Source organism: Leptopilina heterotoma, unplaced genomic scaffold, assembly GCF_015476425.1.
Source record: "Leptopilina heterotoma isolate Lh14 unplaced genomic scaffold, ASM1547642v1 Lhet_305, whole genome shotgun sequence".
Classification (NCBI taxonomy): Eukaryota; Metazoa; Arthropoda; class Insecta; order Hymenoptera; family Figitidae; genus Leptopilina; species Leptopilina heterotoma.
The window spans coordinates 194,162-215,545 of record NW_025111009.1 but is presented as its reverse complement, the minus strand read 5'-3'; the positions used below and the strand labels follow the sequence as shown (position 1 = coordinate 215,545).

General features: G+C 23.6%; 1 protein-coding gene across 2 annotated transcripts; it reads left to right on the top strand.

The window, feature by feature from the left end:
* Positions 1 to 1,503: 1,503 nt before the first annotated feature.
* On the top strand, positions 1,504 to 21,171 carry LOC122504585 (glycine receptor subunit alpha-3). Of its 2 annotated transcripts, XM_043615759.1 has the most exons (10): positions 1,504 to 1,527; positions 4,379 to 4,523; positions 7,187 to 7,331; positions 10,496 to 10,578; positions 10,772 to 10,915; positions 11,113 to 11,195; positions 11,826 to 11,960; positions 12,883 to 12,983; positions 15,380 to 15,709; positions 20,422 to 21,171. In XM_043615759.1, exons 2-10 carry the CDS (start codon positions 4,435 to 4,437, stop codon positions 20,614 to 20,616), a joined length of 1,305 nt encoding a protein of 434 aa, XP_043471694.1. In that variant the 5' UTR covers positions 1,504 to 1,527; positions 4,379 to 4,434; the 3' UTR covers positions 20,617 to 21,171. The 2 variants fall into 2 exon arrangements, with proteins under 2 accessions (XP_043471694.1, XP_043471695.1); XM_043615760.1 differs by lacking the exon at positions 1,504 to 1,527 and having other exon boundaries at positions 3,765 to 4,523; positions 20,455 to 21,171.
* The last annotated feature ends 213 nt before the right edge of the window (positions 21,172 to 21,384 follow it).

The following is a 21,384-nucleotide window of genomic DNA, read 5'->3' as shown; positions in this document are numbered from 1 at the left end:
GTGACAGACTCTTTTGGTCATCATCATCTTCCCTTTTTCTCTTTGATACTTCACTATCTGTTTTGAGTAGAATCGACCGCTTGCGTCTTTTTTTTCTAAAACGATAATCGACATTGTAGGCCCTAAAAATGCTTTTTAATTGTCAGGTAACTCTTTTGTTTTAAAATAAAATAATTTCTCGATGGATTAAAGATAATAATAGTCTGACTAAAACTAGTTTTTTCTACTGACAACAAGTTGTAGAAACTTTACAAATTCTGTCTGACTAATATTGACTTAAACTACTGGAATAAAAAAGTAATTACAATCGTCTGACTAAACAAGATTTATACTACTGCGATATTAATAATAACTAAAAACGTGTCCGTCTGACTAAAACTGTTTTCTACTACTAATAACAAGTATTACAAACTTAATTAAATCTGTCTGAGTAATATTGACTAAAACTACTGGATAAAAAAAACAATTTAAAATCGTCTGACTAAAACTGTTTTCTACTACTGACAAAAAGTCATATAAACTTCACTTTATTTGTTTGTCTCATATTGACTCAAACTACTGAAATAAAAAATAAATTTTAATCGTCTGACTATAAAGATTTATATTTTATACTACTGCCACACTAATTCATAACAATTAATAATGTTACACGAAAATGTAAAAAATTGAATAAACTATGTCTGACTCAAATTGACTTAAACTACTGGGACTAAAATTTAAAAATTGATTTAAATCGTCTGACTAAAACTAGTTTTTACTACTGATATGAAAACATTAGAAAAAATAAATGAAAAATTTCTTCTGACTATAATTAATTCTATTACTAATTTATAAATTGTTTTTTAGATTGAAATTGACCTATACTAGTGACAAAAAAATACTAACGATTCAGAGAAATTTTAACTGATTCAAATGTTTTTTTATTATTCACGACAATAGTTCTATCACTTCGGTAAATTCTGCCCGAATCAAAATGATTCGGACTTAAAAGCATTCGGACTTTAAAGAATAACATTGTCTGACTAAAATTGACCTTAACTAGGTACTAAACTATTATTTTTGTAATTCTAAAGTCTCGCACTAAAAATGAATTATTCTACTAAAATATCAATTTCTCAAAAATTGACAATTATGTCTGACATAAACTTATTTTCAACACTGATAAAATTCCATCGGTTAAAAAATATTTTATTGGGCTTAAAGTGATTTTTACTACTGACAACAAAATTCTAACGATTCAGAAATGTTTTGTCTGACTCAAAAGTTTTTGTACTACTGAAAACAAAAAGTTTCTCCAATTCAGAAAATTGTTGCCCGAAATAAATTGATTTTTACCACTGTTACCAAAATTGAAATAAAATTATAACTACTCTGTCCGACTAAAATCGACTTTTACTACTGATTTTTTTTTTTTTTTTTAAATACAGTCAATTTGTAAAAAATTGCCCTTCCTGTCCGACGTAAAAGATTTTCTACTACTGAAAGAAAAATATTAAGAATTCGTGAAAACTTTGTCTGCCTCAAAATGTATTTATACTACTGAGAAAAGAAAATTTTACTAAATTGAAATTTTTTTTTCAATTTAACAAACTTTTAGTTTGCTTATACAAAAATAAAAATAAAAATTTGATTAGCCTGTCTGACTAAAATTGATATTTACTACTGAATTTTGTCAAAATAGTGATAATTTAGGTGCAGCTACCGACCCGCCATCCGCCAGACGCCTCACAAATCCATAGGCGTCGCAACTAAATAATACGGAATGATCAATTCTTCATTCTTTCTTTCTCGCGATAATTTCTTTCACTATAGACTTGAGTACAAATATTCTACGAACATAATTTAACATAAAAAATAATTGTTTATTAACAAATAAATTTTTTAACAGCGCTTAGCTTCGCAAAACTCGAAAATTCGATTGTCTGCTAATCTGCGGATGGAGTATTTTGACTAGTAATTTTGCCAAAATTAATTTACAAAAGTAATTTCTTGTTAATAAACATATAGTGAACAATAGACAACAACAAAATAAATTGTTTATTTACAATTGAAATTTTTAAAGCTCTTAGCTTCGAAAACTGGAAAATTCGATTGTCTGCTAATTGGCGGATGGAGTATTTTGACTAGTAATTTTTCCAAAATTAATACACAAAAGTAATTTTATGTAAATAAACATATAATAAACAATAGACAACAACAAAATCAATTGTTTATTAACCTTTGGAGTTTTTCGTATTATTTAGTTGCGACGCCTATGGATTTGTCAGGCTTCTGGCGGATGGCGTATCGCTAGCTTCACGGCACCGATAATTTGTCAAAAATGTTCAATTATGTCTGATTTAATCATTTTTAAAATTTTTTTTAAATATTTAGAAAAATTCTAACGTTTCAGAAAAATGTTGTCCGACTTATACGTATTTGTACTACTGACAACAAAAAATTGCATAAATTCATAAAATTGTTGTCTGAATTAAAATTGATTTTCACTACTGATAGTGTGTCTGACTAAAATTGTCCACTACTACTCATTTTTCTAAAAAATACTGAAAATTTGTCAGGAAATGTTAATTCTATCGGATTTAAACTTTTTTTTTTAAATACTGAAAGAAAAATAGCGAAGATTCAGCAAAACTTTGTCTGACTCAAACTTATGATCCACAAGTTTTGAACGTTCAAATGAATGAAACACTTTTTATTAGAAATGTTTTTATAATTTATTGTTTGCAATAAAAATTAAAAACTTAAATTTTACACTTAGAAACTTTATAATTCATTTATTTTATATCGACAAAAATTATTGTAATAAATATTCAAATTAAAGAAGAAAATAAATAAATTTCGTTCATTTGAACGTTCAGAACTTTAGGATCATTCAAACTTATACTTATACGATACTGATAACTGAAAATTTTATATAATTTCGGTAAATTGTTGCTCTAATCAAACTGATTTTTACTGATTCCAAAATTAAATTAAAATTTTAAATACTCTGTCTAACTAAAATTGACTTTTACTACTGAGTTTTGCAAAAATACTGACAATTTGTCAAAAATTTCCAATTTCGTCTGATTTAAACATTTTTTTTTACTGCTGGCATAAAAATACTAATGATTCAGGAAAATTTTGTCTGTCTGACTAAAATTGATTTTTACTACTGAGTTTTGTAAAAATATTGATAATTTGTCAAAAACTTCCAATTATGTGTGATTTAAACTTTCTTTCATTTTTTTTAATATTTAGAAAATTTTTAACGTTTCAGAGAAATTTTGTCAACCACTGTCAACACTCAAACGTATTTGTACCACTGTCAAAAAAATTTTACAATGATTCAAAAAAAAAAAAAAAAATTGTCCGACTCAAACTGATTTTTACTACTGACTGAAGAATTCTAAAGATTTAGCAAAATTCTGTCTGACTAAAATTGACCTTTACTACTGTGCTACAATTTTTTTTCAAAGAAAATCGCCTCTTATAATGGAGTAACATCAACGCCAGTGCAAACACGATTTACTCTCCTCTCTCTCTTCGTAAGAGAAAAAAATCTTTCGAGAAAGAAAAAATTGACATTCTAAAGAGTACCAAAAAAAACGCGCAATGTCTCAAGATACCGCATTGGGGTGAATTTAGTTCTAAATATAAATGTGTGAAGTTTGCCCGAAAGTGTCAAAAATATAAATTGTAGCGTGAAGGGGTGAGGGGGGAGAAAGAGAGAAAATAGGAGAGAGAAAGAAGGAAGGGGGAAGAAGGAGGGAAAAAAAGAGGGAAGAAAGTGAGAAAGAAAGAGAAAAAGAAGAAAGGGGGAAGAAAGAGAGAAAGAAAAGGAAAAAGAGGGAAGAAAGAGAAAAAAAAGGGAAGAAGGGAGGAACAAAGACACAGGGGGTTGATGATTTTAAGAGGACAGTGACGAAATCCCAAAGGATTATAAAATAGCCAGTAAAGAATTCACATCTATACGAAAATTCATATAGACCTATATACAATTGTACTTAAAACCCTTCCACCACATTTCCCCCCTCGAAAATGTACCGATCACGTCACACTGGTTACATCCCCCTTTTTCTTATTTTCGGTAGTGGGGGGAGTACATACCTACACGATCCCTCTTTCTCTTACACTTTACTCTTCCACCTCTATCAATCTCCCTCTTGCCTCTCACACCCTCACCCCCCCTGAGAGATACTTCTCACTCGAACCGATTCTGCACGTACAGCACAAAATCACAGCAAGAAAGTGTCAGTTAGTCAGTAAGTCAGTCAGTCGGTCGGTCTTCGTCATTGAGGGATTTTTTTGTTTTTTTTTTGCTTAAAAACTGGTGCTCGAAACTGTTTCCTCGAGATTTAAAGGGAATCCTGGTGCCTTGTAACTGGTACCGGAAAAGAACTTTTTGTTTCCGGTTATATCAGTGTAGAAAATGCGTTGAAGGGAAAATTAACAATGGAGGAGTCACGGGAACAAGGAGGCATGCCTTCCGTTTCCGTTTCTTCAATACTTCTTCTCCTTCTTGTTACTACCACGGATGCTCAGTGAGTCTCTTTCTTTTCTTCTTTTTTTTGAGAACGTCGAATAGTTTTTTTTCACTCTTTCTCTTCCTTTTCTACTTTCTATTTTCAAACCCTTTCTCTCCTTTTTCTATTTTTTTATATTTTACATCTTTCTGTCCTTTTTCTACTTTTTATTTTCTACCTCTTTCTGTTCTTTTTCTATTTTTTTATATTCGACCTCTTTCTGTCCTTTTTCTACTTTTTATTTTCTACCTCTTTCTGTCCTTTTTCTACTTTTTATTTTCTACCTCTTTCTGTCCTTTTTCTATTTTTTTATATTCGACCTCTTTCTGTCTTTTTTCTACTTTTTATTTTCTACCTCTTTCTGTCCTTTTTCTACTTTTTATTTTCTACCTCTTTCTGTTCTTTTTCTATTTTTTTATATTCGACCTCTTTCTGTCCTTTTTCTACTTTTTATTTTCTACCTCTTTCTGTCCTTTTTCTACTTTTTATTTTCAACCTCTTTCTGTCCTTTTTCTACTTTTTATTTTGTCTCCCGTTCTTTTCCTTTTCTACTCTTTATTTTCTTACCTTTTCTCTTCCTTTTCTACTTTTAATTATTCTTTGAAGAGAATTTTATTCACGAGTTTAATTTTTTTACTTACAAGAAATAGTTACAAAAAATTTTTACCATAAAGAATTGAATACAAAAATCCAATCAACGAGAAAGGAATAAAATTTATCTAATAATTTTAAGAACAAACAAAAATATTGTTTCCTTAATTTAGCACAAACGTGATATTTAATACGTCGACTATGAAAAATAATTTAATTATTTACTTAAAACTTATTAAAGATAATTGATAATTAAAAAAATATAATCGCAAAAAAATTACCATCAATCAATAATCTAATTATTATTAATTAAATCATGAGAATTAAATTTTATTTATAAATTAATTCAATTTATTAGTCATAATAATTTGATTAAAAAACGGGAAATTATAACGTAAATTTAATATAAACCTTTTTTAAATTAATACCTAATAAATTAATTCAATAAATTCGAAAATTAAGTATAAATTAATTAATTCAAAAAAACGGAAAATTGTGCGACGTAAATTTAATAGAAACGTTATGTAATTATACGGACTAGGAAAAATTATTTATTTTTGATTATATAACTTAAGTTTAAGTATTTATTTGGAAGTAATTAAATACGGGAAAATAGAGAAAATAAATTGTTTATTTAATTAAATAATAAATATAGAAAATCAAATTATTAGCATATAATAAATTAATTGCCGACTAATCGATAGATTAACTAAATTATTAATCAAGTCAATTAAATTTAATTCGAAAGAAAAAAATTAAAAATCTTCTTACTTTTATTTAGTGGAAAAGAATGATTTTCGCATTAAAAATTAATTTACTAAATGTAAATAATTAAAGATTTATAGATATTATTATTTTTGTTTTTAAATTTTTAATTAAAACTTTTTGTTGAGCAAAATGTAGCAAAATGTACTAACTTTTTTTTTCTTAATGAAAAAATGAAGAATGTACTAATGAATTTTTATTTTAATTAGTGAATATATTGAATGTGAGGAATTAGGTGACGAATGAGATCAAGTGCTGCCAGGTTATAAAAAAGTGCAAATTATGAACTTTCTTTTAATAATCAATATTTTTCTCGTCATTTTCTTTTTTTTCTTTGTTTAAAAAAAAAGAAACTTTATAGAATCGTATATTTAAAGCTGAAGTAATTTATTTTTTTTTTATTTTATTCTCTTTAAATAGAAAAGCATTTGTACCTGTTCGATGTAAATTTTTTTCCGTGTAAAAATAAAAAAAGTAAAAATAATAAAAAAGTAGGTAATAATAAAAATACTAAAAATAGAAATAGTAAAAATAATTAATTGACATTAACTTATTATTAAAATAAATTCATTATTTTGGGTAGCTTAAAAAAACATAATTTTGTATTTTAATTCTACTACAAACTAATATTAATATTAATTAATAATTCAAAATTATTATTAAATGTATTTATTTATAAAAAAAATTATTAATTTTTTTTAATAATTAATTATCCGTTTCTTTTTATTATTTAATCAAGAGTGATAATTTGTTAACAAAGTATAATTTTTATATTTTAATTTCGCCTCGCTGTTTCGCGACTATTCATGTGTAGAGTAATTATTTCACTTTCTTTTTATTTCATTGCCATAAAATACGAATTGGACTTGATTTGCAACTGACATTGGTGAGAAATCATGAGCCAAGGACAAAAACTTAAATCTAAGCTCTACTTTACACTCGAATTGAATGAGAAAAGAACAGACCTTGATTGAAGAAAGTGAAATAAGTTTTGTCACAATGAACGATTCAAAGTTTTCAAGTATGACGTCTCTCCAAAAATCATCGTTTCTTCTCTCTTGTTCTCACATAAAATTATCAAATATATGCATGTGAATTTTTGTATTTTTTTTTCATTAAAAAATTCTTAATAAATAATTATTTAGAAAGAAAAGTTTTGTAGAAAAAAATCGTTTTTGGTTATCAATTTCTTTAAATAAATTATTACGTATAAGAAAATCGATATTTTTAAATTAATTATTATTAATTCATTAATAATTTTTTTATTATTATTATTTTAAATTGTTTATTCAATCAAAAGAATAATTAAAAATTTGCTTCACTAGGAGAAGTTTGGAGTTTTATGACCTGCTACCAGAAGATCCAAAACTTTATGACAAGATGAGACCACCAAAACAAGGTGGACAAGCAACTGCTGTTTATTTTCACGTTACTGTCATGGGTCTCGACTCTATCGATGAAACATCGATGGTAGGCTTTTATTTTGATAAATATTTATTTACAAATACTTTTACAAAAGAAATTATTATTTTAAAAAATTATGCTTCTTTATTTTATTTTATAAGAAAAAATATAGTCTGACTAGAATTTGATTTCTACTACTGGAAACAAGTAGTACAAACTTAATTAAATCTGTCTGACTTATATTGACTAAAACTACTGAGATAAAAAAATAATTTCAATCGTCTGACTAAAAAAGATTTCTACTACTGCGACATTAATTAATAACAATTAAAAACGTGTCCGTCTGACTAGAACTAGTTTTTACTACTGACAACAAGTTGTACAAACTAATCTGTCTGACTGATATTAACTAGAACTACTAGGATAAAAATATAATTTCAATGGTCTGACTAAAAAGATTTATACTACTGCTACATTAATTTATAAAATTAGTAATGTTACTAATTGTAACGGACATGTGTCTGTCTGACTAGAACTTGATTTCTTCTACTGGTACCAAGTTATAAAAACAAATACTACTGACACGAAAATATAAAAATTGAACAAAATCTGTCTTACTTTAATTTTCTTAAACTACTGACAGCAAACAATAATTCTGAACGTCTTCTCTGACTGAAAATAATTTTTAATACTAATTTTTGAACTCGAATAATTAAAAAAAAAATTATGTCTGACTAAAACTTATTTTTACTACTGACACTAAAAAAACTACGAAAGATTCATTTCAAAATTCAATTATTTCTAAAAATTCACACTATATTACTTTTAATATTTAATTATTATCTAAAATTTTTACTAAAATTCATTTTTAAATCAATTTTTAATAGAAAATTCTACGAGAATTGAATTATTTAAATACAAACATAGATAATTTATTGAATAATTGAATGTTTCTTAAAATTGAATTTTCATGACGAATTTTATCAACAAATTTTGTAATATTCAAATTCTTTCGACGAAATTTAATAAAAATTCTAAGAATAATTAGATTTTTCGAGAAATTTGATTAAAATTGAATTAAAAATAATTGAAATTCTGCGATGAGTTTCATTATTTGTGAAAATAATTGAATCCCTGTAAAAATGTTATTATTCATGAAAATAATTGAATTATTGCGAAGAAATTTATAAAAAATTTGTAAATAATTGAATTTCTGTGAAATTTTTATTATTTACTCTCTAAATCTGAATATGTGAAAATTCACATATTTGTACGTTATAAGTCGTCTTCTCGATCAATAAGTGCATATACACTTATAATAAGTGAAATTTCACTCAGAATAAGTGAAAAATTCACTTATTTATAAGTGTATATGCACTTATTGATCGAGAGGACGACTTATAACGTACAATAAGTGAAATTTCACATATTCAGATTTAGAGAGTATGAAAATAATTAAATTTATTTTAAATAATTGAATTCTTTTAGAAAATTTTATTAAAATAGTAGATATTGAAAATCATTGAATTGTAGAAAATTTTTAAAATTAAACCTTTTCTTAATTGAATTATTTCTAAAAATTTATCCTGAAATACTCTTAATATTTAGAAATTATGTAAAATTTTAACTTAAATTCATTTTTAAATTAATTTTTATTAAAAAATTCTACTGGAATTCAATTATTTAAATTTAAAAATAAATAATATTGAATTGAATTTTTCTTAAAATTGAATGCTCGTAAAGAATTTTATAAAAAAAATTTTTTTTAAATAAGTGAATTCTCTCTACGAATTTTAACAAAATCTTCAATGAGTTTTATTATTTATGAAAATAATTGAATTCCTAAAAAGCATTTTATTATTTAGTATTTACGAAAATAATTGAATCCATGTAGAAATTTTATTATTTATTTAAAAAAATTGAATTATTGATAAGAAGTTTATAGATATTGTAAATAATTGAATTCGTGTGAAACTTTTATTATCTTATGAAAATAATTGAAATTTTGCCAAGAATTTTATTAAAATTTTTGAAAATAATTTAATTTCGGAGAAGAATTTTATTATTTCTAAAAATAATTAAAATTTTGAAGAGAATTTTTAAAAAATTTTTGACATAATCGAAATTCTTCGAAGAATTTTATTACGTTTGAAAATTTTTTAATTTTATTTATATTATTACTGACAAATAATGACTAGTAAAATTATAATAACAAAAATTCATGTATGACTAAAATTGATTTCTACTACTGAAATATTAATTTATCTGCAATTATCAATTCTGGCTAATTTAAAATTTATTGTACTGCTGAAAAAGAAATCTAATCATTAAAAAAAAAAATTTGTCCGACCTTAATTTCTTAGTACTACTGACAAGAAAATTGTTCCAATTTGGAAAATCTTTTGTCCGACTCGAATTAATTTGCACTACTGACAGAAAAATTCTAAAGATCCAAACGAACTTTGTCTGACTGAAACGTATTTATACTACTGACAGAAAAATTTTAATAATTTAACAAAATTTGTGTCTGACTCATATTGACTTACACTACTGGGACCAAAATTTAAGGTAATTTGAATAGACTGACTAAAATGAATTTCTGCTACTGATGCGGCAACATTAGAAAAATGAATTAAAGAAACGATAATTTAAAATTCACGTCTGACTGAAATTGACTATTACTACTGATAGAAAAATTCAAAAAACAAAGAAAAATTTTGTCTGACTCAAAACATATATTTGTACTACTGACAAAAAAAATTTTGACACAATTCGAAAAAGTTTAGTCTTATCCAAATTTACCTGCACTACTAAAAGAAAAATTCTCACGATTTGGAAAAGTTTTGTCTGACTGAAAATAATTATAAATAGATCGTCTATCTAATTTTGACTTTTTCTACTGACTACTGACAATTGTCAATTCTGTCCGACTTAAACTTGTTTTTACTACTTATAGAAAAATTCTAACGATTCAGAAAAATATTGTCTGACTCAAACATATTCGTACTACTGACAAGAAATTTTTATACACAATTAAAAAAAAAAAAAATGTCTGATTCAAACCTATTTTTCCATTCACAAATTTATTTTTTAGTTATAGTTTTGTTTTGAAAACAAAAAGAAAATTTACTTAAATATTTTAAATTGAAATTTAGTTGTTAATTTCAATTGCAAACAAATTGCTATAATAAAAGTAAATTTTTTTAATTAAAAATCGTTTATTATTACAGACCTACGCCGCGGACATTTTTTTCGCTCAAACTTGGAAGGACAATAGGCTGCGGCTTCCAGAAAACATGACGTCCGAATATAGGTGTGTAATATTTATAACAAAACTATTACTAAAAAATTAATATTTTCTATTTTATTGTTAATTAATTAAATTTTCTGTTTAATAATATTAATAATAATAATAATAATAATAATAATTTTCTGCCTTAATAAATAAATAAAAAAAAAATTCGTAAATTTTGTTTCATTTGTAAAAATTTTTTTTCCTAATCAAGATTATTAGAAGTCGATTGGCTGAAAAATATGTGGCGACCGGATTCGTTCTTCAAGAATGCAAAATCCGTTACTTTTCAAACAATGACGATTCCAAATCATTACTTGTGGCTTTATAAGGACAAAACTATTCTTTACATGGTCAAGTAAGTGGAATGGAGTTAATTTCAATTTTTCAATGAAAATTAATTAAATTAATTATTGGAGTTTAAGTAATTAGGTAAATTAATTATTAATTAATAAATTAATAATAAATTAATAATAAATTAATAAATTAATTAAACTCTATTGTTGAATTCCCATTAAATTTATTTTTAAATATTCGTTTAAAAATTTTATTCAGACTGACATTGAGGCTGTCTTGTGCCATGAATTTTCTCATATATCCACACGACACACAAGAATGTAAATTACAAATGGAAAGCTGTGAGTAATTTTTATAATTCTATTTTAAATATTAATACAATATTTCCTATTGTTTAAATATGTCAATATTCACTATATAATCCCATCGACTTAGAGAATAATTATAATTTAAATTACAAATGTTTAGAATTCATTATTTTTCTCCACTAATCGAATTATTTAAAATTGTTATTATTGAAAATTAAAAGAAAGAAAAATATATTTTAAAAAAATATAAAAACATAAAAGAAACAAAAATATGTTCAATGTATTGAAGAAGGAAAAATATGTTCATCACATTGAATCAATTCAATATAACGAAAAAATATTTTGAAAAATAGAAATTTAATTAAAAATTCAATTCATAATTTTGATTATAATTCACCATATTGATAATTTTTTTCCTCTCGACATTTTTTTTCTAACTTTGAAGAGAGGGAGAAATTTCAAATGAAATTGAAATATAAAGTCAATTATTCGCAAAAGTAGTTAATGTCATTATATGAATTTTTCTTTCCTATCAAACGCATATTCAAAAGCAGAGAGAGAGAGACTTGAAATTAAAGCGCTCATTAAAAATTTAATTTCCTTTGTGGTAATCACGATATTGAAAAGTCATTTTTATAAAGACAAAGTAATCTCGGTCGACAGTATCGCACACGACGGATGAGATGATTTTCCAGTGGGATCCCGACGTTCCCCTTGTTGTCGATGAAAACATTGAATTACCCCAGTTGCAACTCGTCAAGAATTACACGGCCGACTGCACGCAGGTCTATTCTACCGGTAACTTATACATTTTGTTAATTACTTAATTTACCATCATGAACATGAAGAGAATTTTTTTTTTTTTACTTCTTTCCCTCTTGACTTTTGTTCGAAATTTTACATTAAAAAAAGGAAATTTTTATTATCCGACTCAAATATTAAATGTTCAAATGAACGAAATTTTTGTTTTGTTTAAATATTTATCAATATTAGAAAACAGAGATGAAAAAAAAATTAAAACTAAACATTTACTTATTAAAGAATTATTTTTTTTTATATATATATTTATTTATAATTTTTTATAATTATTTATTTAATTTTTTATAATTACAAATTAAAAGCCACAGTTTTTCTAAGGATATAAAAAAAAATGTATCAAAACGTTGCTTCGCAACAATTTTGATTACAATTTTTGTTTATCTCCATTTTATATCCTTAGAAAAACTGGGAGTGAAAAAATATCGTCTTTCATTTGAACTTTTAAAACTTAAGGAATATGAATTATTGTTGGATCAAAAAAATAACAAATAATACTAATATTAATTTAATTAATTACTTAATAGTAATTTATTTCTTTCATTCATTAATATATTAATTAAAATGATCACAAAATATTCACTATTATTTATTATTTATTATTTATTATTATTTAATTGTTTATTGTTTTTTTCTACCAACAATAACTTTATGTTTTTAATGTGAAATTTAGAACAAAAATCAAAAGTGAAATTTAGTGGATATTTAGTGAATAACATTAAAAATAATAAATATCAACGAATAATTTTATTACTTTTCATTCATTTGTTATTTTTAATCCCTTTTATTTAACAATAATATTGCCTTCTGTTTTTTAAAAATAAAAAAAGCCTTATAAAAACATTGATTTCGATTTTTAAAAATAAAAATAGTTTATAAAAATTTTGATTCTTATTTTCAATAGGGAATTTCACCTGCTTAGAGGTAATTTTCGTCCTGAAACGTCGCTTGGGATATTATTTATTTCACACATATGTCCCAACATGTTTAATAGTAATTATGTCGGTAAGTGAAATTTAATTCTTTTTCTATATTTAATTTACTTTTCACATTAAAAAAAAAAAATTTCTAGTTAAATTTCTAGTTACATTTTCTAGTTAATAATTTAATATTAATTTTTTCTGTTAATTTACCTATAGAAACTAAACATTTTTCTGGAAAATTTGCAGATTTTTAAAAATAAATGAATTGTTTCGAAGAATTTTATCAAAAATTTTGAAAATAATTGAATGTTTGAATTTGAAAGAATTTTATTAAAGATTTTGAAAATAATTGAATGCAATCGAAAAATTTTATTTAAACGTATAAAAATAATTATTTTTTAAAGAATTAAAGAATTTGTTCGTACAATGGGAAAAAAAATTGTGTGGTGATTGTGGTATGAGAAAATAATAAGGACCGCGCAATTGTCAGCATTGAAGATTTAGAGATTCAAGATTTCTCACTTGCCATAATTTCTGATTGATATTTGCCAAAATCCTAGGAACATAAGCTAATGTTTGCAGAAGAACTGTGACATAGAGGTTCATTGACGTGTATTTTACGTACCGTGCACATACAATAAAATCAGTTTGCAGATGCTTTGACAATTCAATTACAGAAAGTCAAATTTATTTTAATTTGTCTTCTATAAAACTTTTTTTCACTTTATTCCATTATTTAGTTATATTTAAGAATTTTTTATTTATAATTTAATCTAATATTTTTTTTGAATAAAATTAACAATTAAACTATAAAATTACCACGAATTCTAATACAAAACTTTCAATTTTTTCAATTTCTGACAAAAATTTCTTTGTAAATAACTTAAATCTTGAACAATTATCATAAAATAAATAAATTATTTAATAATAATTTAGCAATAATTTTACTTAAATATTTCAAAATTAATTCAATTTTAAAAGAGTTGCGTTTACAATTTTCATAAATAAATGAAATTTGAAATTTTATAAAATTTTAATGTTGAATGAATTTAATTAGAAATTTTAATGAACTTCGATTTTTGAAAAATTCTAATAATTCAAAATCTTCTAAAATTATTTAAATTTGTCAATATATGTACATATTTAATTAATTGTTAAAAATAATGGATTTATAGAAGAATTTTAATTAAAAACACTAAAAAAAATTGAAATTTGAAGAAGTTACAAATGATTGCAGAAATTCAATTATTTTCAAAAGTTATAAAATTCTTATTACAAAATTCAATTATGTTCAAAAATCACAAAAAAATCTAAACCAAATCCCTATTATTATCTTTATAAATAAAAAAATTCTTTTTCAAAATTCAATTATTTTGAAAAATTTTAATAAAATTAAATGTAAAAATTTCAATTATTTTCAAAAAATTTCCTAATTTCAAGAATTTTTAATATCTACTATTTTAATAAAATTACCCATCAAAAGAATTCAATTATTTAAAAACAATTTTAATAAAATTGTATGCAAACATTTAATTATTTTCATAAATAATAAAAATTTCACAGGAATTCAAATATTTACCTAATTATTTATAATCTTCTTTTCAATAATTCAATTATTTTTAAAAATTTATAAAACTCATCGCAGAATTTCAATTATTTTTAATACAATTTTAATCGCATTCCTTGAAAAATGTAACTATTCTAAAATTTTTTATTAAAATTCGTCAAAAGAATTCAATTATTCAATAAATAATTTACTTTTGTATTTAAAATTTTAAATAATTGAATTCTTGTAGAATTTTCTAATAAAAAATGAATTGAAAATGAATTTTAGTTTAAATTTTAGATAATTAATTGAATATGAAAATAATTTTTAAAAAGTTACAGTAACAATATTCTTATAATATAAAATAAAGATTTTAACACTCGATTCTCTTTAATTATTATAAAACATGAAGAAATCGATCACTCCGAGTGAAATTTTTGAAAAATCTTAATTCCTGTGGAAAAATAATAATAATTAAATATTAAAAATATTTAAAAAATAAATGATTGTTTTCGAATAATTTTACAATTAAAGATATTCGTAAATAAATTTAACAGAACATTTTTTTCAAAAAAATTTTTCCCTCTATTTTCTAAAAATTCAAAAATTTTTAGTTTCATTTTCAATTAAATTTACTAATTGACAAATATAATTTATAAACATTTTTTTCCTTTATTTTAAAAAAAAACTTTGAATTTTATTAAAACAATTGAAATTAAGAAATAGAATTGATGCAAATTATTTCCTTATGAAAATTGAGAATTTTCTATAATATTTTTTAATGAAAGAAAATTATATTATAAATATAATAAATAATATGTATAATCGACAATAGAAATACTAGTAGAAATAGTAGTAGATAATAGTTGAAATAAATAATAATAATAATAATAGTAATGAATAAGGCAACTAAAGATATAATTTGACTCCAGTGGGTGTCGTTTTGGATAAAACCGGAAGCAGCCCCGGCGAGAGTGACACTTGGAGTGACTTCTCTGCTGACGCTTTCGACGCAGCATGCAAAAAGTCAAGCGTCACTACCACCAGTCTCGTATTTAAAGGCTGTCGATGCTTTCATGTCAGTGTGCACGATATTTGTGTTCATGGCCTTAATGGAATATTGTCTAGTGAATATCGTACTCGGCGATTTCGATATGCCACCAAAACCAAAATCAAAAGCAACCCCACCGGCACCCGCGCCCACATCATCTTCCGGTCCAGATACAACCAAACTGGACAAAATATTTGATATCGCCAGCAAGGTAATGCCATGCTGAACATTATATTATTTATCAACTGTAGAAATTTCTGTGCCTCGAAAAACTTTTTCAACGAGAACTTTCTTTTTATTGTTATGTTTCTATGAAAATCATTAAAATACGAAATAAATTAAAAAATATATATTAAAAATAAATTTAAAAAAAAAGAAATTATTTTTTCGCAAAGTTTTTTCAACCTTCAATAAATGAAAATTATTCTACCAAAGTTTTAAACATTGAAATGATCAATTTCTATTCTTTTCAACAATTCTCAAAAATCTATATAATTAATCGTTGTATTCCGGTAATCTGTTCGCAGTTTGCTTCTTTGTTTCTAAACTTTTTTTAATTTTTCGTTATTCAATGTTTTTAATAATTTAAAAATTTAAAGTACTGAAAATTATTGAATTCTTGCAAAGAATTTATCAAAAATTTTGAAAATAATTGAAATTTACAAAGAATTTTATCGAAAACTTTCGAGAATAATAATTGAATTTTTGAGAAAAATTCTACCTATATTACAATTTTTATAAAAATAATTGAATTGTTTCAACAAATTTTAGCATATTTTTTGAAAATAATTGGATTCAATCGGAAAAATTATTTGAAACGTTAAAATATAATTAATTTTTCTTAAGAATTATATCATAACTGATGAAAATAATTGAATTTAATTCATATTTTTTTTAAAAAATTGTATTCTTTCAAAAATTTTTATTAAAACTGTATTAAAAATAATTGAATTCCTCCGAAGAATTATAATATTTATGAAAATAATTGAATTCCTTTGAAAAATTTTAATATTTATAAAAATAATTGAATTACATTTTTTGAAACAATTTTAGAAAAAATTTTAGAAATAATTGTGTTTATTCAAACAATTTAATTAAAACGTTTAAAAATATTTAATATTTTTAATGACTTTTATCAAAATTGTTGAAAATATTGAAATGCAATTAATATTTTTAAATATACTTGTTAATTTCCAGAAATTTTATTAAAATTGGATTGAAAATAATTGCATTCTTCTGAGGTATTTTACTATTTATAAACATAATTCAATTCTTCCGAAAAATTATTTATATGATTATTTATATTATTTATAGGAAAAATTAAATTATTTTGAAGAATTTTTGAAAATAATTGAATGTTTTGAAAGAGTTTTATTAAAAAATTGGAAAACAATTGAATTTAAACGAAAAATGTTATTAAAACGTTTAAAAATAATTAAATTGAATTAATATTTTTAAAAATAATTGTATTTTGCGATGAGTTTATTATTTACGAAAATAATTGAATTTATCCGAAGAATTTTACTATTTCAGAAAATAATTGAATTCCTCCAAGAATTTTATCAAAATTGTTGAAAATAATCGAATTCAATTAATATTTTTAAAATGTATTGAATTTCTCCAATGAATTTTACGTTTTTTAAAAATAAAATAATTTTTTCGAAGAATTTTATCAGAAATTATGAAAATAAGTGAATTTTTGAAAGTATTTTATTAAAAATTTTGAAAATAATTGATTGCAATCAGAAATTTTATTAAAACGTATTTATTCGAGAAATCTTATTAAAATTGTATTAAAAATAATTAATTTCCTATCCGAAGAATTTTAGTATTAATAAAAATAATTGAAGAATTTTATTCTTTATGAAAATAATTGAATTCTCCCAAAGAATGTTATTATTTATAAGAATAATTGAATTGTTTTGAAGAATTTTTGAAAATAATGTAATGTTTGAATGAGTTTTATTTAAAATTTGGAAAATAATTGAACTCAATCGAAAAATTTTATTAAAACTTTTAAAAATAATTAAGTTGAATTAATATTTTTAAAAATAATTGTATTCTTTCGAGATATTTTATTAAAATTAATTGATTTGTTCCGAAAAATTTTATTATTAATGAAAATAATTGAAATTTTGCGATGAGTTTATTATTTATGAAAATAATTGAAGTTCTCCAAAGAATTTTACTATTTCAGAAAATAATTGAATTCCTCCAAAGAATTTTATTAAAATTATTGAAAATAATCGAATTTAATTAATATTTTTAAAAATAATTCTATTTTTTCGAGAAATTCAATTAAAATTGTATTGAAAGTAATTGAATTCCTCCAAAGAATACCGCGTTTCGTGCGCTGGCGAGCGTATCATTTGCTAGTTCCTGTAATGAAATTAAGAAAACAAATAAATTAAATAATAAACTTTGTTAAGAATTAATTTTTTTAAATTAAAAAAATATTTTGTAATAAAATTTAAATTTCAACTATGTATAAAAAAAATCATTTATTAGAGAGTTAAAAATTCCAAAATCAATTTGATATAGGGCAGCTCCATACGAAAAGCAAATGGTGGATCACCGATTTTTCTTAAAGTTTGTAATTTTGTAGTACTTGGGGTACTAAATAACTGTACCAAACAGTTTTGCAAAAAAAAATTTTTTTTGCAAGATATTTAGATTTGAAAAATCGGAAACTGAAAAAAATGACTTTTTTTGAGAATTTTTATTTCGAAAACTATTGATTCTACAAGAAAAAGTCATTTATTCAAAATTGTAGAGAAAATGCCAATTTTTTATAATATTAAAAAAAAAGTTAAGAAAAATTAATTTTTCAATAATTTGTTTAAACAATAATTTTTTATTGTTAAAAAAAAGAGCAAAGGACATCATGGAATATTCTAGAAAAATTATTTTCTCAAAATTTGAACCTTCCTTAATAAGTGGTTAAATTTTTAAAGAAGTGATTTTTGGTGTTTTTGAGAAAAAAATTTTTGAAGTTTGCACTACGAGTTTTTGTGCGTTGCGCTAACTAAGCAGCGCCTATATCAGTGTATTTTAAGAGATAATATGACCTTTACTGCTCGCCCCTAATACATTTATTAATTATATACGTATATATATTATTATTATAAACAGTTTAACAATATATTTTTAACTTTTTTATAAACATTATTTTCCTTTTTTTAACCCATTAATGCCCATGGGCACAGGAACGCAGGTATAAAAAGTAACTATTGAGATCCTGGCATAGGGTCTAATAATAATTTTTAACGTTAAAAATTTAAAAAAAAAATTTTTTTAAACAATTTGTTATAAACAAATGAAGAAAAATTGATTTTCATAAAAAACTGATAGCGCCATTCGATTCGACGCAAAAACTACTACGAGAACGTATATTACATAATTTTTAAAAAAAGAGATATTGTTCCAAAAATGTTATAAACAATTAGCCTGCATTTATACTGTATGAGATAGAAGGATCGTTTTTCAGGTAAAAATTTTGTTTAAAAAATTTTTGACGTCAAAAAGTCTCCTAATTAAACTAATTTTCTTTAAAAAAATTATTAACTTCAAAAACGATCCTTCTATCTCGTACAGTATAAATGCAGGCTAATTGTTTATAACATTTGTTAGAAATATTCAAATTGAGCCTCCCTTTTTATAACTTGTTTTATTTTATATCTGGTGGTGCCATCTGCTTCCGCTATATTTTTGTTTAATCGCCTGTTACGGCGTCTTTCTTTTTATTCATTCAGTTCTCATAGAGACGCTTGAGACAATAGTACATTTTTGTATCTAATTAATCTTTTTCGCTCATTATTAATAAATCTGTGACTTTACTTAAAACCGTGAATCTTTGGTCTTATTTCGTGATCCCTGGAACCTCGTTAATAACATTTTTACAACAATATGTCTTTTTTTAAAAATTATGTAATATACGTTCTCGTAGTAGTTTTTTGCGTCGAATCGAATGGCGCTATCAGTTTTTTATGAAAATCAATTTTTCTTCATTTGTTTATACCAATTGTATAAAAAAAATTTTTTTTTTAAATTTTTAAAGTCAAAAATTATCATTAGACCCTATGCCAGGATCTTAATAGTTACTTTTTATACCTGCGTTCCTGTGCCCATGGGCATTAATGGGTTAAAAAAAGGAAAATAATGTTTATAAAAAAGTAAAAAAGTAAAAAAAAAGTAAAGTAAAAGTATATTGTTAAACTGTTTATAATAAAATATATACGTATATAATTAATAAATGTATTAGGGGCGAGCAGTAAAGGTCATATTATCTTTTAAAATACACTGATATAGGCGCTGCTTAGTTAGCGCAACGCACAAAAACTCGTAGTGCAAACTTCAAAAATTTTTTTCTCAAAAACACCAAAAATCACTTCTTTAAAAATTTAACCACTTATTAAGGAAGGTTCAAATTTTGAGAAAATAATTTTTCTAGAATATTCCATGATGTCCTTTGCTCTTTTTTTTAACAATAAAAAATTATTGTTTAAACAAATTATTGAAAAATTAATTTTTCTTAACTTTTTTTTTAATATTATAAAAAATTGGCATTTTCTCTACAATTTTGAATAAATGACTTTTTCTTGTAGAATCAATAGTTTTCGAAATAAAAATTCTCAAAAAAAGTCATTTTTTTCAGTTTCCGATTTTTCAAATCTAAATATCTTGCAAAAAATTTTTTTTTTTGCAAAACTGTTTGGCACAGTTATTTAGTACCCCAAGTACTACAAAATTACAAACTTTAAGAAAAATCGGTGATCCACCATTTGCTTTTCGTATGGAGCTGCCCTATATTAAGAAAATCTCTAAAATATATTTCAACGTAATAGAAAATAAAGAAAATTATCTCATTTTCGAGGCACAGAATAAATTTAATTTGATTGATGATTTCTGATTACTGTCACACAGGAGAATGCAATGTTATTATCGGGCCGATCACAGAAATCGACAACTGGTCCACCACCGGGTCCACCGGGTCTAACACCAGCCCAAAGAGGGAAAATGCGCGCCGTCAGCATAGACAGATTTTCAAGAGTATTCTTTCCATTTTTATTCATTTCACTCAACGTTTCTTATTGGATTATGTTTGCCGAGTACATTTAAACAAACAAAAATTACAGAAAACATCATTAAAAAATTTGTCACAAAAACTAAAAAAAAGCGAATAAATTAAAAGAAGTATACGAATCAATTTAAAAAAGTATACGGATAAATTGAAAAAAAAGGATACACGAAAGGGCTTAGGGAAAGTAAACGAGAAAAAAATAGTAAATATGAAAAATGTCATCTAAAAAAATTAAAGGGAAGAAAAATCAAAAAATCAAAAAATTAAAGCAAAAAAGGGAGAAGAAAAAATTTGAAAAAAAAGAAGACTGACTGGAAAATATAAGCAAACGGAAGAATATAAATTCTTCTTCATTTTCTCTGAAACTAAAAAAATGTTCAATTCAAAGAAAAAAAGAGCAAAGAGCAAACATTATAAATGAAAAGCAGTCAATTTTCTCCAGCCCAAAATAATTATCCTTGAAAATATTCTAAACCAATTAATATATGCATTAATTGAGAATTCACTGCATTATAAATTTCTTTATTCACAATTAACTTGCAATTTTTAAATAAAAACTTTTTTAAAACCGAAATATAATAAATTACGTCTTGAATAATGCATCTTTAAAAATAGAAATATTCTTAATCGTTACATAAAATTTTAGTTTACTTTTATTAATTCAAACGTGAAATATTTTAATTCCAGAATATCAAGAATTATTTTGTTTTTGGATATTTATTAATTATTTTAAATTTGTCCCAAAAAGGTCAAATCTGCCAATTAATATTAAAACAAATAGATGCTAATTAGTAACTAACAAGTAA